At 34.6% G+C, this 16,221-nt stretch overlaps 1 protein-coding gene across 4 annotated transcripts in view; it reads right to left on the reverse strand.

The window, feature by feature from the left end:
- Positions 1–1,249: 1,249 nt before the first annotated feature.
- BMPR2 (bone morphogenetic protein receptor type 2) overlaps positions 1,250–16,221 on the reverse strand; it is a 144,214-nt gene continuing 129,242 nt past the window's right edge. Inside the window, exons 11-15 of one of the 4 annotated variants that reach the window (XM_036023049.1) lie at positions 15,287–15,459; positions 11,568–12,847; positions 10,250–10,252; positions 2,435–2,536; positions 1,250–1,672 (exon numbers count right to left, since the gene is read on the reverse strand). In XM_036023049.1, the coding sequence (XP_035878942.1) occupies positions 1,665–1,672; positions 2,435–2,536; positions 10,250–10,252; positions 11,568–12,847; positions 15,287–15,459 (1,566 nt within the window). In that variant the 3' untranslated portion in view covers positions 1,250–1,664. Of the gene's footprint in view, positions 1,673–2,099; positions 2,537–2,878; positions 10,253–11,567; positions 12,848–15,286; positions 15,460–16,221 lie in introns of those variants that run through there. The other 3 variants (XM_036023048.1, XM_036023050.1, XM_028510586.2) reach the window with 3 other exon arrangements.

Raw genomic sequence — 16,221 nt, forward strand, 5'->3', positions numbered from 1 at the left:
CAATCCGCTGAGCTACGCCAGCCAGGGAGTTTTCAATTTCTTGGTCTTCCTCTTCTCCTTCTGGCATCCCTATGATTCGGATGTTGAAACATTTAAAGATGTCCTCGAGGTTCCTAAGCCTCTCCTCATTTTTTTGAGTTGTTTCTTCATTCTGTTCTGGTTGAATGTTTCTTTCTTCCTTCTGCTCCAAACCCTTGATTTGAGTCCTGGTTGCCTTCCCCTCACTGTTGGTTCCCTGTAGAGTTTTCTTTATTCCACATAATGAAACCTTCCTTGCTGCCTGGATCTTTTTTATGCTGTAGAAGTACCCAGTGAGTACCTGGAGCATCCTGATAACCAGTGTTTTGAACTGTGCATATGATAGGTTGCCTATCTTTTTGTTGCTTAGTTGTATTTTTTTTGGAGCTTTGAATTTTTCTTTCATTGGGTCATTTAAGGGGGGGGGGGTATCTGGGTGCGCCTGTTACATAGCAAGGGGTGGAGCCTTATGTGTTCACCAGGGCAATGCAACCCAGGTCACACACAACCCAAGTGACCCTGTATGTAGGGGAGGGGTCTGAGAGGGAACAGTGCTGTTTGCTCTGCTCTTGCCTGTTTTCAGTCACTTCCCCTGCTACCCACAATCAAATTGGGACCTTCTGGTGCTGATTGCTGGGTGGGTGGGCTTTGTGTACATTCTAGGACCCTGTGGATCCCTCCAGGAAACTTTCCTGTGAGGCTGGGAGTTTCTCTTGCTGCTGCCTCAACCCCCGCAGGTGTTTTCTGTCAGAGGCTTTGAGGCTTTATTTCCCTGCACAGGAACCCTGGGTTGAACCCTGTCTTGCTCCCCAGTTGTTCCTCCCAGTTTATCTGCACACAAATGTGGGACCATCCAGTCCACAAGCCACCACCTTGCCCAGTCTGCCAGCCACCCCCTTGCCTGCCCTGGTCCTCCATCTGCTGCCTTGCTGCAAGTCCTCTCCACCCAGCAGCCTATCTCCATCCCCTCTACCAGTCTGGATAAATGTTTAAGTTCTTGGTTGTTGGACTTCCATACAGTTCAATTTTCTGTCAGTTTTGGTTATTTTTTGTTTTGAAATTTGTTGTTGTCCTTCTTTTGGTTGTGGGAGGAGGCACAGTGTGTCTACCTATGCCTCTATCTTGGCTGGAAGTCCCAAGTTTTTGGATGCACCTCTGAGAAAGGAACTTATTGGTCACAATGCAAATTGCTTTTCATTTGCAGTTTCTCTTGTGACCCCACACATTTGCTCTCCTTTCTAAATCTATCATGCACGTCTGTCAGTGTAAACTTCAAATTACCTCTATCAAGGTCCTTCCCTTCTAAGAAACTTTTGTCTCCCTACTGTCTATGACAGTAAGTCTAGACATCTGGATCTGGCTTTCAAAAGTCTAATTACCTGTTTGGACTTACTTGTTCTACTTTATTTCCAGTCCCTATACTCCTTTATCTCTGGTCACTTCAAATATTCTGCCTTCACTTTTCCTATTGAAATCCCACTTGTCCTTTCAAGATCCTGCTCAATAATCATTTCCTCACTGAAGTCTTCTTTGGCTCTTCAAACATATATTGAATATTTAGCTTGTCACTTATCTGGGCACTTACATGTCATCTTGTTGGGATGTAACCATTTCCTGGGTAGGCCTTCTTTCCTCCACAGGATGATTTAAGTTCCTGGGGGTGAAGGGAAGGGCAGGAATCATATACATTTTTATATCAATGCAACAATAATGATTCAATTTTTAAAAAGTAATAATATATTATACCAATAAAGTGAAAGCCACCCAAATATAGAATTTGGCCTTTAATTTGAAAAACAGTAGACAGTAAAGAGGAATATTAATCACTAGCTTAAATTAGTCCTTTGAAAAGAAGAATGTTAACTTGGAAGATGAATCAGATGGGCACAGGTGCAAATAAGAATAATTTTACTTGTGGTTATTGAAACAATCAACAGGTCATTGTTACACATATTTTCCTGGTCATCATATTTTCTGTAAGGACATTTAATTACCATCTTAAATATGACCATAGTAGGTTCTGTACAGAATTACAATGGTACCCTATAACATACTATACATTGTAAGATTTGGAATGTGAATCAAAAGGAAAAAGGTATCCCAAATCTATTATCTCTAAAATGTTATTTAAGGTGACACAGAGCCAATGGAAGTAGGCTATGGTTTTCCTCAAGCAAAAATTCTTTTCGCATCTAGGTTAAGTGATCTAGTACTCTTCAATCATGGTTGTCCTATGGATGGACATAGGATTCTACTCCAGGACACTTTGTTAATACACTGAATTAACATAGAGTCAAAAACTCTTATCCCATTTTAACAAGGCCTCCTGAAAATACAAAGATCTAACTAAAAAGATTATTTAATGATGTGAAGCATGAACAGAATGTTAGGCCCATAGAGACCATTGTTTTTGTACCTGGGAGCTTTTCAGTAACTTCAGGTTGCTTCAAGTTCTTAGATACTACCACTGAGCCATTTTCATTTTTGAGTTTCTCATGCCATAACCAGAGACTGAAAACTGTAGTTCAAGGCAAAATGGAAAATACATTAGAATCTCATTTTTAACAGTTCTGTGGCTTTGAACAATGTATTTAATCTCTCTCAGCCACAGTTTTTAAATGTATAAAATGAGGACAGTAATATGTATTCAATATGATTACTGGGAGAAATAACTAAGACAGTGTCTGGCATATAGTAGGTGTATAACTGTTACTGTAATGTCAGTTGATTTTTTTGATGTATCACACTGAACAATGAAAAGTCATATTAGAACATTTAATATCTTTACGCAAAATACCTAGAATATTACACTATCAATCATAATTTCTGGTGACATCATAAAATCAACAGATACGATTACTGTTGTCATTAATATGATCTTTAATAAATGGAATAATGCACCATTTACAGCAAGCCTTTTTTAAACCTAAAGAACTGTCTTAAAATCTCCTTCTCCAATGTCTCTATATCAATACAATCTTTTTGTTTAGGTTTATATATATCAAAGCATTACTTACAATTATTCATAGAAAACTCTTTAGTGGCTTAATGTCAGCTTTCATAGTGGCATCCATAGATAATACAAAAGAAAAGTGATTTGCTTTATTTCATACACTGACCCATCAAACACAACTTATACAGCATAGCAAGGTCTCAGACAGCTATACAAAAGCAAAATAACTGAAATTATTCATAAATCCATATATGATATTTTATCTGTAATGTAAGAGAAAAACACACCAACAAAAGATACCCGTTAACAAGAAAGAGGGTTCTGAGGAACTGACAATATTTTTCAGCCTTTCTTATTCCAGAAAAGCATCCTCAGAAATGAATACTCTGTAGCTTATCTCTCATGTCTGTTCAGAAAAGCATGGCAGCTACACATCTCCGTGTTCCAGCTACAATACCCCAAGTTAGTGTATTTTACAATTATTCACTTATCTTCATTTGAAAACTATCAACAGAAGATTAAGGATGATTCCAGCTTATACGAACACTTATACAATATAATCTCCATGACAACAAGGCATAAAAAAACTGTTTAAATAAATAAATGTGACCAGAAAAAGAGAAGCCACAGAAGCCAAGCAATTCAATGTTAAACTAGGACCTATCTTTGAATTGCATCTTTTAGTAATTTAGTTTTCTCTTATTGTTAAAATTTTTTTAAAATGTGTTTCCCTACCACATTTACAAGGATTGGTAATAAGGTGGAGAGCCTGAGACAAGAGACTGGTTACAAATAACTTTACTGCTAGGATTTTAAGTATATACCATACCAATTTGGGGCCTGAACTTACCTTTTAAAGAAAAATTTCATTTGGCTCTAACAATGGGATAAATAGGTTATCATAAGTTACCTTCTCAAAATCACCTAAGCTGTTACTAAAGCCACAAACTCAACAATTCACTTTTAGAAGAGTTTTATAATGTTAAATTACCTCCTGAGAAGACGTTATCTCAGAGGAACTACCTTACTAAGTTCTTCCATTAAAAAAATAAAATAAAATAATTTGTCCCATCATGTACAACCATTTGACCAAAGAACATGAATGGTTTGAGGATGGTGCTTCAATTCTAAGACCTAAATATGGTGCTACATGTAGCCAAGTAGTTGAATCATTTCCATCTCTCTTCAGTAATTGTAGAACTGGGCATGTTTTTCTGCTTAATGATATTGTGTCTATGTAAATTAAGTAAAATTATAATATGAAACATTAAATGAACTGTGTGTACAATAAGCACTTTAAATAATCAACTGGATCTAAGTGTTTGTTTACTACTAGTTGAAGTTTTGCAATGTGCAAAGGGATGAAAGGGGCCCTGAGTTTTTAAGTAATATTATGTCTTTAGAGTGAGTCTAAACAGGAAGATGTTTCTGAAATCTTAAAAGTACAAATAACATAAAAATAAAACATATTACCTTTTAAAACAACAAAAAACCAAGTTGTAGTTTAAAAGTTATTTGCTTTAAAATTCAGTCATAAACTGGGCACTCTAATGATGTGATTTGTTTCTAAAGATTCCTCCTCTCTTACTCAGATTTTAAAATCTGGGTTTCAAAATAAGTCTAAAAATATGACTGTCACATGTTTAATAATAACACTACAAACATCAAGTAATAACAGAATTGGAATTTTTAAGATATGATAGATTTATTTTGGGCATAATTTTAATACACAGCATAAATTCTTCTTACATATTTACTTTCAAATGCATCAGCCATGAGATAAAATCCTAAATTTTACTTTATATTCACAAACACTCAACTTTAACCAGTCACTTAAGAATTAAATGAAAGCTGTTATGGTCTAGTCTATGTTGCAAAACAATGATAAGTATTTCAAAAGTGGTCTGCAAAAATGTTCATAGATAATACCTGATTATTGTAGGATTTGCTTTTGAAAGTTAATGTTGCACTTTGTGTTTAATATTTGATACAAATAAATATGTAAAACACGTTTTATGTGGCTCAATCATAATGCTAAGCTTGCTGCAATATAGATGAAATGATATACAATTCTGTATGCATGGCTTTTTAGTTATAACTAATTAGAATATAAAATCTAAAACTCAACAATTTAACAGAAAATGTTAGATGATACAAAATTAGGTGATTTGCTGACAATTTGATGGCTCCATTGTCAAATGGTAACATCCTAATTCTCAGTTCTATCTTATTGAACTATTAACCAGAATAATAAATTTGAATATAACATAACCTATAATTTTAGTGTTCTTAAATATAAAATTATTAAAATAGGACTGAGGATAAAATGCTAAAGAAACTAAAACAATTTTGTCTGAAGAACTGAGACTGAAGGACTGAGAAGCCTGAAGCATATGGAAGAATACAATGTTGAAGAGGATAGCCTATGGCTTTTTTTGTTTTTACTACTGGATAAGAGAAATGGGTATAAATGAAAACAGGAGAGAAGCAGAATAGATAGGAAAGAAAACTTTCCTGATACAGAAGATTGTGAGTCACATAACCAAGGGATAGAATAAATCAGACACAAACTAAGATGTGATTGAAGAAAAGTAATGTTTAGGTGCACTACAGAACCATGTCTTCTATTAGTTTAATCTGGGAACCTGTAAAAAAGCCTTCTTTTGATAGTAACGTTTGTGTAACTAACTCAACTGTGATCTGCCAGATTTATTTAATCAGGGACTATATTTAGGAATGGTCATGCAAGGTAGTTTTGGCTAAAGTTTGCAAAGTTCAGAATCTAAAAGTTAAAATGCAATATCTACTGAAGAGCAAACTGACAGTAAAAGGTATGAATATTTAGGAATATCCTAGTCTGAAAAGACTTCTGGGGTATATGCGGGAATGTTATGCAATTTCTAGAGTTAACTGGTCTAGATAATCAACTAATGTTGATTGTAACTTTAAGGAGTAGCTTGGGAGAGAAAGTAATATATAAAGCAATCTGAATAATTAATGTAATTGCCTGTACTTCACTGGTAATAAGTTCAACATAAATATTTAAAAGTTGTATAGAAATATAAGGAATCTCAAATTTTAGGAACTACCTCCAATTAAATATTCTTTTCTATAAATATGAAAAAAGAAACAAAAAGTTTATTAAAGTATATTTCTATTTTAAATGACTTTGAAAAGAGAGGTTTACAGAGAATGGACAGTATATAGCTTCAGCCTACCAGGTATGCCATATGGCTTTAGAAGCTAAATTTGAAAATATTTTAAATAAAAACACTCATCAAATTTTGTGGTAATTCCCACTGAAACACATATTTAAGTGTTCCTACCTTTCTTTGTTTTCACATTCAAAACCAATGTACATTTTCTGAAGCATGCAGATACATGTAAGGAAATAATACAAATTGCTTTATTAGAAGGACATTATCCTTGTATCCTTCTTACATCCACCTCAATTTGTTTTCTGGATTAGTAAAATTTTCCAAAGTCAGTAAAAGCAGAAATTTTCAAGATGGAGTCAAAGGACTGATGAAACTGAAAGTCCATGTTAAACTAATTCCTCCAAATCAAGTATGGAATCGATTTATGAAAAAGTCTCTGTTCCTATAAGCCACCTTCACTTTACCCTTAACATTTACTTTACCTTAGTTATTCAATATAAGAATGTTATGAGTGAAGAGAAGTGAAATGATTTTAAGATCATGATGGCAGATAAGGGATTGAATTTTGTCTTGAATTAGTCATTATTTCTCAAGCAACAATCAGCATAGATAAATCTATATACCTTCTATGGCTGCCTAACTTTTAAAGTCATTAAGGTATCTGGATTTGGCTTATATACAAGCCCCAATTGTGCTGGAGTATAATGACTAGATTTCTTACAAAATGTCAGTACATTATACATATTTTCATACAGTATGTAGGCTATATGGTATGGATGAGAGATGTGGAGAGAGGCAAACCTAGGTTAAAATCTATCTTTGTCTATTACCAGATGTTGACCTAGGGCAAACTGCTTAGTTTCTCCTCGCTTCAGTTTGCTCATCAGTAAACAGGGCATATTAACTATAATCCTTCCATGGTTGCTGTGAGAACTAAAAGATAGTGTTTGTATAACCCAACATTCAGCATACAACAAATGGTCAATTAGGACATTTCACTCCTGCATCTTCCCAAAACTTTTTTATGATATTAGGGCTCCCCCCCCCCAATTATGCATCTAAAAATGGGAAACATTTTTATGAATAATTAAATCATTTTTGTCTAAACACAATTCAAATCAAGATTTTTCAGTGGCTACGTTGTGGTGTACAATTACAATAGTTAAGGGAATATTAGACTTTGATTATCTATTATTATACTTTGAAGGTTGTAATACTCTCTTACAAATTAATTTAATGTTTTTCATTAATAGCCTTTTATTCAAAAGGAATCGAATGTTTTTATACATGCAAAATATTGTGATAGCAGTTTTAAATCATTAGCTTTAAGAAACATTATTAAATGAATAAAATTGGCAAGTATTTTAAGTAATTTTGCGTGTTTGTATATTATAAACAGATTCTAAAATTAAATCAGTCTGATGTACAATTTAATTTAAAATTTATTAAAATGATTTATACTTTACTATTTTTTTAAGAGTCTACTAAAAAACTGGGGAAGAAATTATTCATTTTAAACATGTTTGCATTAAATGGGATACTATAAGGAGTTCTTTAAATTTGGTACATTAATTTTTAAAAGTATTTTATTACTAAACATCAAAAAATGTTGGAAAACTTATAATCAAGTGGCCCAAATACAAAGTATAGTAGAATGAAACATAACTCTTCCTCTGTGAGGAAAAAATCAGTTAGATCTCAAATGGTCACTTACCCTCAGTGCTTCTAATTGGAGGACTATCATTTATTTTTATTCAAAGATGTCCTATAAATGTTTGAAAATAATATCCTGAAATACACACTGAAAGTCAAGGAAACTAAGTGAAAATTTACTGGGAAAAATATGAATAATTTGTTATGTGATAAAATAGTTAACTAAATGGAAAACATTTTATGCCAGAAGATTGAACATATATTAAAGTTCTGAATCAAAATAAGGGCCAATAAAACATAAAAGGTGGAAATACTGGGCATTAATAAAAGAATCTTAGCTAAGAATTCAAAACTGTGTTCAGCAATCTAGCTGAATACAAGCTAAGTGCTACAATATCTAACTCAAGATTCTAGCAGATGGCAAACAAAAGAAGGCTTTTATCTATAAGTCCTAAGTATTTTGGACAGCAAATTTGGAAATATAGGCTGTTTTTGACTAAATGATGACAGAGGAATATGAGTAAGAAAATATTTTTCAGGGGATTTTTGTTTTTCTCTTAGCTTTTTATCCCCCAGAGAAGTCCTAGAACTTAATTAGATAATGAGTACCAAGTACTCCAAGAATCTGTAAAAAATAAGATTATCACTGTTTGCAAATTGATAGAAAATAATTTGTGCTTATAAAAAAAGTCCCTTACTTGACATAAAGTGCTTTATTTCAAAAAAAAACACGCAGAGGTTGTTGTTTTAGAGAAGATTATGAGTAATGAAGAAGCAAAAGAAGCTTTAAAAAAGTATGACTTGAAGGATACATAACATGTTATCACTAAAAGGTATATTCCAATATAATATAAATAATAAATGCTGCTCATATATCAAAAAATCATGTGAATATTGGCAAAAGGAGAAATTAGGAAAATAGGAGTAGTAAAAAAACAGTTTTGAGAAGAGAGAGGTAAGTCTCCAGCTGCTCAAAGATGACAGGTTTGGCAGCAATCCTTCCTTTCGCAGGGATCTCGCACGCCAGTCGAATGATTTTTTCCACACAGTGTTTTAGGTCATGGGAAGAGGAGAGGAATCTTTTTCAGACAGTCACCAGGCTTTGCTTGGGAAGAGGATATAAAGACACTACAGGATCAAAACTATGGATTACTTTTGAAGTTATTTTAAACAGGAAATGTAATTTTATTTGAGTCAAAGATTGCTTACTCAGAGAATAAAGGATATAACACTATATTGCCTTAACCATCTACCTACTTAAAAATTCCATATAAGTATAGCTATATAAGTTTTCTGATAAAAATGTGCTTCTTAAATAAATGAAAATGAAATATAACATACATATAAAAATAAAATAAAAGAGAAAAGGTTAATATTTGACTTCTATTTTGTTCTATGCTCTCTTATAAACTTCCAAAACCAGAACCAAATATGTTTATTAAAATGCCTGGAAGGAAATGTTTAGGATTTGGAAGGTTAAAAGCATTTCAGATTAGGTTTGGTAGTTCCATCTTTACAGCCCTTTGAGACAATGTTTCTGCATTTTTCATAAGGAGAGAGAAAGCAAAAAATCAGGTTTCTCTTCTGCAAAACTCACAGTCATAGAGCAGACCTGACAGAAGTTTGGGGGAGAAAAATGTTCATATTTTGGAAGAGTGTGTGCTCTATTAGGAAGAGAGCTTACAAGAAAGCTTATTTGTGGCCTACAGACTATTGCACATTCAAACAAAACACAAGGGAAAAGAATGTTCAACAGATAATATGTTAGGAACATAACAACATATAAAATAAACTAGCTTGTGCCCAGAAATAAAATATGGATACCAGACACCACTGAAGTCAAACCTGTCTTAATCTGCTTCTGTTTTAATGACCTTTAGAAACTGTTTCAAACTGATTATCAGTAATACATTGTTTTTGCTTTTTTTCTTAAAAAAATATTTTGAGACCACTTTTGATACACACACATATAATTCTGTGGTCATAACAGACAAATATAACTTTAGCGAGACTAAACAAAAGTGCAAAACTTAAAACAAAATTAAAAAATATGGAAGCATAAGCTAAATTTTCTGCATAGCTGAAATCTATTTAAAGCAAGTCCTTACTGTAGGGGTGGGAGGGGTACTAACAGGAAGATAAAGCAGTTTTTAAAAAAAAAGTCTTCTGCGTGTTAAATGATGCAAAAAATAATTTCACTCCATAGGCCTGAAAACATTTCACAGACAGTTCATTCCTATATCTTTAGACACCATGGTTGTAGCAGTGCCTCCTTCTGCAAGGTAAACAGCGGTGCTAGATTTGGAATGAACTGCTCTGTCACTGCCATTGTTGTTGACCTCACAGTCCAGTTGTTCAGTGGAGATAACCCAGGTGGAAGGGCGCCACCGCTTTAGAGAATAAGGAGTTTTCACACGTTTCTTGATCTTTTCACCAGATCCTGTTTTGCCATCTTGTGTTGACTCACCTACTAAAAAAAAAAAAGTATAGAAGAATGAACTATTATATAAAGAAACCATTAAAAAGTAAAAAGTTAGGATTACAACTCAAGAACAGGTCAAACTAATGTCTGTAGGAGGTGCTAATGAACATTTCTTGAAATTGATGATAACAGACAATATTTTCCTAGGCAAAAATTAAATAACTTATTTTTGAGACTCTTGAAGCCCAGTGTTTTTATAAGCAGTTAAATTATTCTATAGGGCAAAGAAGAAAATATCTAAAAACCACAAAAAGCAAAAACAGAGGAGAAAATTCAAAGCTCTCAGCTGTACTCTCTAATCTTTTGGTTACTGGTAGCAATCCTAACTTGGCAAAATGCATTTAATCATTCAACTTAATGCTCAAAGTGAATGAAATTATAAAGGCACTTGGCATATGATATTTTACAGAAGAATTACCTGAATTCTAGAATACAAATTTTCTAGTAATTCCCTCTTCCCATCTGACAAGACATTTTACTGATCTGGAGCCCACCATAGGTGAAGCAGTCTATAATACAAACCACTCAAGCAAGAGGCTAGATTCTACTGATCAGTTTTTGAGAGCTGAATAATCCCTTTCAGCCCATTCTGTAGTCTTTGACAACAACCATAAAACATGGCTTTGTTTTTCCCTGTAAGTACTGTCTGTCTAAAAGAGAAATTATTTTGTGTAATGACCACTGTTACAGATTCTGTTGAGCTCTCCAAGTATCCTTTTAGGGCCAGAAACCAAGTATCAAGTTATTTGTTTAAGTTGTTAGGGGGCCCATAACACAGTGCTATAGTCACATGAGAGACTCAACATATAATTCTTGGGAAAAAACAATAATAAAAAAACCAACAGCAATTTTATAGTAACTTCTCTGAATTTTCTCTGGACTTTTCAGATTTATTAAGTCTGATAAAATCTAAATGTGTATTTAATAGATATTAATATGCTCAACAAACTTTCAAAACTTATACTGACATCATTTTACTTGGAGGTTATAATTGTTGAGTATCTATTTATCTTAACCATTCATAGCAAATATGAGTTGCATTGCAAATCAGCAGCTACATAAAGTACATATTACATTGGTACTTATTCTATTGTGATACTGACTTTTTAATTATCGACAACAAAAGAATTACTTTTTTCTTTACAATAGTCTAATTACTTTTGAGGCCCAGCCAAATGGCTTATTTCTAAAAGTGGTAAAAATAAAAAATTGCTAGTTGCAACACAATCTGATTCTATCTAAGTAGTTACTTAAATGGTCCAAACAGACAAGCAGGAGAAATTACATGACCCTGTCCACTTACATTGCAAACCACTGTCATCAAGAACATTTGTGGCTGAAAGATCCAAAGAATTAGGCCTCTGTGCTCTTCTGGGTTTTGATGGTCCAGGATCTGCTACTGTGCTTGGAACACCCTGTGCAAGAACAACTTGCTCTAAACATGGATTACTGTTGTTGTTATTAGAATTAGTTCGGCCACCTTCCAGTGGACGTTCCCTCCTGTCCACAAGACGATCCAGAACACCTTCATCATGGCCAGCCTGTTGCTCTCGCCTCAATAAAGGTTCATGTTCATCAGGGCTGGAGTTAATATTCAGCCTGGTATCCTCACCAATGAATTGATTCTGCAGCATTTCTTGGGCCCTAAGTGCCACTGTGTTGGCAGTCTGGCCAGATGGTACTGCCCCATTGGCATACTGAGCAGCAGCAGCATGGGAGTTAACACTGTGGTTTCTACCTGCCACACCATTCATGGTGACTGTAACCACATGAGGTTCTACAGCATTAATTGTATTCATCTTGGCAACTCCAGTTTCTACTTGTTTCAAATTGGATTTGTGCTTGCTGCCAAATTTCAGACGGGGCTCCTTTGTTGAATTTTTGGTGTTTAAAGGCAAACTAGTAGGTCTCTTAGGAAGGTTCTGTTGCTTGGGGAGAGGATAGAGCTGAGCAGGTGGGACATCAGGAATTAAACATGCTTGGCCATTGGCAGCCTGTGTGAAGTCCTGCTGTCCAGTCACTTCTACTGCAAGCTTTATTAGTGGGTAAAGCAAGCTAGAACTGGTACTGCTCAGTGGGTCTGGCCCACTGAACTGTTTAAGAGAATGCTCCATGAGATTCTCGTCTGAACTTTCCTTGAGGTTCTTATCAACTTCTTTTGGGTCTAGCTTGTTGGTCTCCAAGTCTTCTTCTGTCAGCTGTAAGCAGACAGGGGTTGGCCCAATTGGCTGTGAAATATTTGTGGCATGAAGATTTGTTTCATCTGAGTATGGCATCTCAGATATAGTGGTCATGCCAGTGCTTGGAGTGAGGCCAGTGGTGTTTGTGGTGGTTGTGTTGGTGGACAGGCTGGTGACACTTGTTTCAGGGCTGGGGATTCGAGCTTGTGCTTGCTGTCGTTCATAGTTAATGGAGTTTCGGTTCTTTTCCCCTGTAGTCAAAGGTGTGCTAGACATTGAATGCTCAGAGGAAATATTCTTCACAATGCTGTCAGTGTGATGGATGGAGTCTTCAATGTATGAGGAAGAAGAATAATCTGGATAAGGGCCAATCTTTGGCACACGCCTATTGTGTGAAAGGTTGCTTAAAGAAAGAAAAAAAATGACATATTGACAATGCACATTTATGACAAACTGACTCCAAGTTTAACATCTCTGATTTTAAAGGAAAGGGCTTTTTATTTTATTCCTAATCCACATCATTCTAGAGGTTACTAAAAATTCTAATCAAATAATCAAGTGTCAACTTACTAAATGCTAATTTTATGATTTAAGCCTACTGAAAAATATATGCAGATCTAGGTGTGATTTTTATAGTTATTCATTATTTTGATTTATAGAAGTTATTTAAAAATCTCTCCTATTGTTTTACAACATTACCAAATATATTTTTATGAATTGTATACTTGTACAACCAGATACAAAGTTTCATGAGAGGCAGACCCATGGCATATATTTCTTTTGTATGCTCATAATTCTAGATACATAGTGCTACTGAACAAATGTTACCAATTAAGTTCCAGTGGCCAAATGGTAACAACTAATAGGTAGTTTCAAAGTGCTTCCATGAAGAGATACAGTCTATCAATGGAATGTATCTTCCTGGGTAGACTGAGCCACATCAATGAAAGTCCTAGAGCTTAGAGTATAATGCAGAATGTGACGCTCAGATAAAGGATCAAAGATTCAGAAATGTTCTCCGGTTATCAAGGGCTCTTCACAGTCACTGGCACAACTTGAGAGTGATGGTTTTTGAGCATCACACTGTATGTAATATATTTGTTATTTAAAATAAAGATCAGGGTTAGCTTTAACAATCAAAGTATAAACACTGGGAATATTAATAGATGCAAGTGTTATAGGAGAAAAGCAGCAGCTAAAGGAGAGGAAGTACTACAAAGAAAGACTGATGAAGTTATGAGGGGAGTGAAAAGAAGTGGTAGGAAGAAGTAAAAAGCTGATGTACTGCATAAGAAAAGGAAGTTCAGGAGGTATGGAGGGTAAGAGTCAATACAATGAAACCTAGAGTGGAATGACTAGCATGAACTATGATTAAGCCACCTCAAATAGCATACTAGAGAGTCGGTACAAATAGCACACTAGAACACACAGATAATACAAAGATAAGGTACGAAGAAAGCAGAAAGCTGAAGACTATCCTTAGGTATGTGTAAAGTGAGAAAATTTATGTTTAGAATTGCTACTTTCTACCTTCCTTGATTTGCTGATAAAGAAAGCATAAAAGTTTATATACTGAAGGTAATTTAACCTAAACATAACTAGTGTAAACCCAATTTTGGACTTATAGTTCATAATACAAATTATTCTTAGAAATTAGAACAATCGCCCTGGCTGGCGTAGCTCAGTGGATTGAGCGCGGGCTGTGAACCAAAGTGTCGCAGGTTCGATTCCCAGTCAGGGCACATGCCTGGGTTGCAGGCCATGACCCCCAGCAACCACACACTGATGTTTCTCTCTCTCTCTCTTTCTCCCTCCCTTCCCTCTCTAAAAATAAATAAATAAAATCTTAAAAAAAAAAGAAATTAGAACAATAGAAATAGCACAGAAAATGATTCAAGGGTCAAGTGTATTTTTATCTCATTTTTTTTCTGGTAATTTTCTCCTTGATGCATTTCTGAAAATTTTTAACTTGTATTAGATAAAATGGCAAATTTGTGGGAACACTTTTCCTCCAATCATGAAAAAAAGAAACACAAATAACACCAGTCTGAAAGTTCCAAGTTTTAGGAATTTTTTTTTAAAAGTCCTTTTAACCCTGACTGGTGTAGCTCAGTTGGTTGGGCATGTTCCTGCTAAGCGAAAGGTCACTGGTTTGATTCCCAGTCAGGGCATGTGCCTGGGTTACAGGTTTGGTCCCTCCCCATCTCTCTAAAAATAAATATTACAAAAATAAAAAGTCCTTTTATTTAGAACCAAAATTCATAGTTCTAGCAAAAAAAAGTCTCATAAAATAATGCTCATGATGGGATGGAGAGCTCGTATGCACTGCTCTCATGTGAAAGTAGTAGTAGTATATTCTCTAAGAAAGAGCATTGGATAAGAAGTCTAGAAACAACAGTCTCCATTGAAACAGGTTAGATACATAGGCAAGGTAATAGGTTCCATTTCCTTTAAACAAACAAACAAACAAAACAGCAGAGGAAGGAGGAATAATAACAACAAAGGATAAATATGACAATATATATAGAAGTACTTACATACTTTTGTAACTATGAAAATATTTTACCTTTGTTATTGTGGGGAAGTTGGAGCATTAAAAGAGAAAAACTAACCTCTTTTTCTACATCTTTAGATATTAAAACTCCACAGATTTCATCTTGCATTTATATCAAACAAAATCTTCGTAATAGAACAGGAATATTGAAAGAAAAAGTACAACTTTAGATTGGATGAGTTAATCACTGTACTACTGGACTGGTTTAAGAGAATTTATTTCCTGTTCTCTATTTCATCTCAGTTTCTCAATACTGACTGATGGATGCCAGACCCCCTTGGTTCTTACCGCTCATTCTGCATAGCAGTAGACATTGGATTGACTGTTGGGCTCACAGATTTGTTTCTTTCCCATATCATCATAAGTTCAGCCATCCTCTCCTCAGCACACTGTGCAGTAAGCCGAGCCTCTGCATCCTGGTCCCAACAGTCTTCTATTGTCTCCTTGAGTGATCTCACTGCCTGTAATAAAGCACATGTCAAATACTGTATCTTAAAAGAAAAAGTATTGAGTTTCTTAATGACACGAGGTAGAAGAAATATCAATTTTCTTTAACAAATATTTTACATAGCTCCAATAAAGTCTTTTAGACTTCAGAGATTTGTAAAGTGTCACATTTCTCAAACAGTAAGTAGCAAGGAAGGAAGGAAGCTTTAACCTAACTCTTCACCTGAGAACATGTTTCCACTGATTTTTACAGAGGGAGGGAGGGAGGGAGACAGAGGGAGAGACATATATATATGTGGTTTGAACACACCCCAGTTGGGGATCAAACTGTAACCAGGAATTGAATAGGCAACCTGGCTGTTAAAAATTTTGAGGAGAGGAAATATGAATAAAGAAAATATTGAGGCAAAATCAGGTAAGTACTTTGACAGGGAACTCTATAGTAGAAATATATAAATAATGATATCTAACATTTGGGTAAACAAGATAAAGGGGGTATCATTAACATTGATGAAGAAAGACAAACAAGAAAGAAAGAAAAGAAAAACAAAAAAACTTTAAAACTCTTTTCTACTTAATGACAGGAAAATGCAAGTTGGGGTTCATAGGTGGGTCATAAAATCAGATTACTGGGTTGGGACCAGATTTAAAATAAATGACTACCAAATCCCCAAACTAAAACACTCTAGACTAGAAAATAGAAAATACCCAGATGTAGAGTAGATAGTAAGATTAAGCCTCTTACAATACCATGTCATGATGTAAACATGTATATT

Source organism: Phyllostomus discolor, chromosome 4 (assembly GCF_004126475.2).
Source record: "Phyllostomus discolor isolate MPI-MPIP mPhyDis1 chromosome 4, mPhyDis1.pri.v3, whole genome shotgun sequence".
Lineage (NCBI taxonomy): Eukaryota > Metazoa > Chordata > Mammalia > Chiroptera > Phyllostomidae > Phyllostomus > Phyllostomus discolor.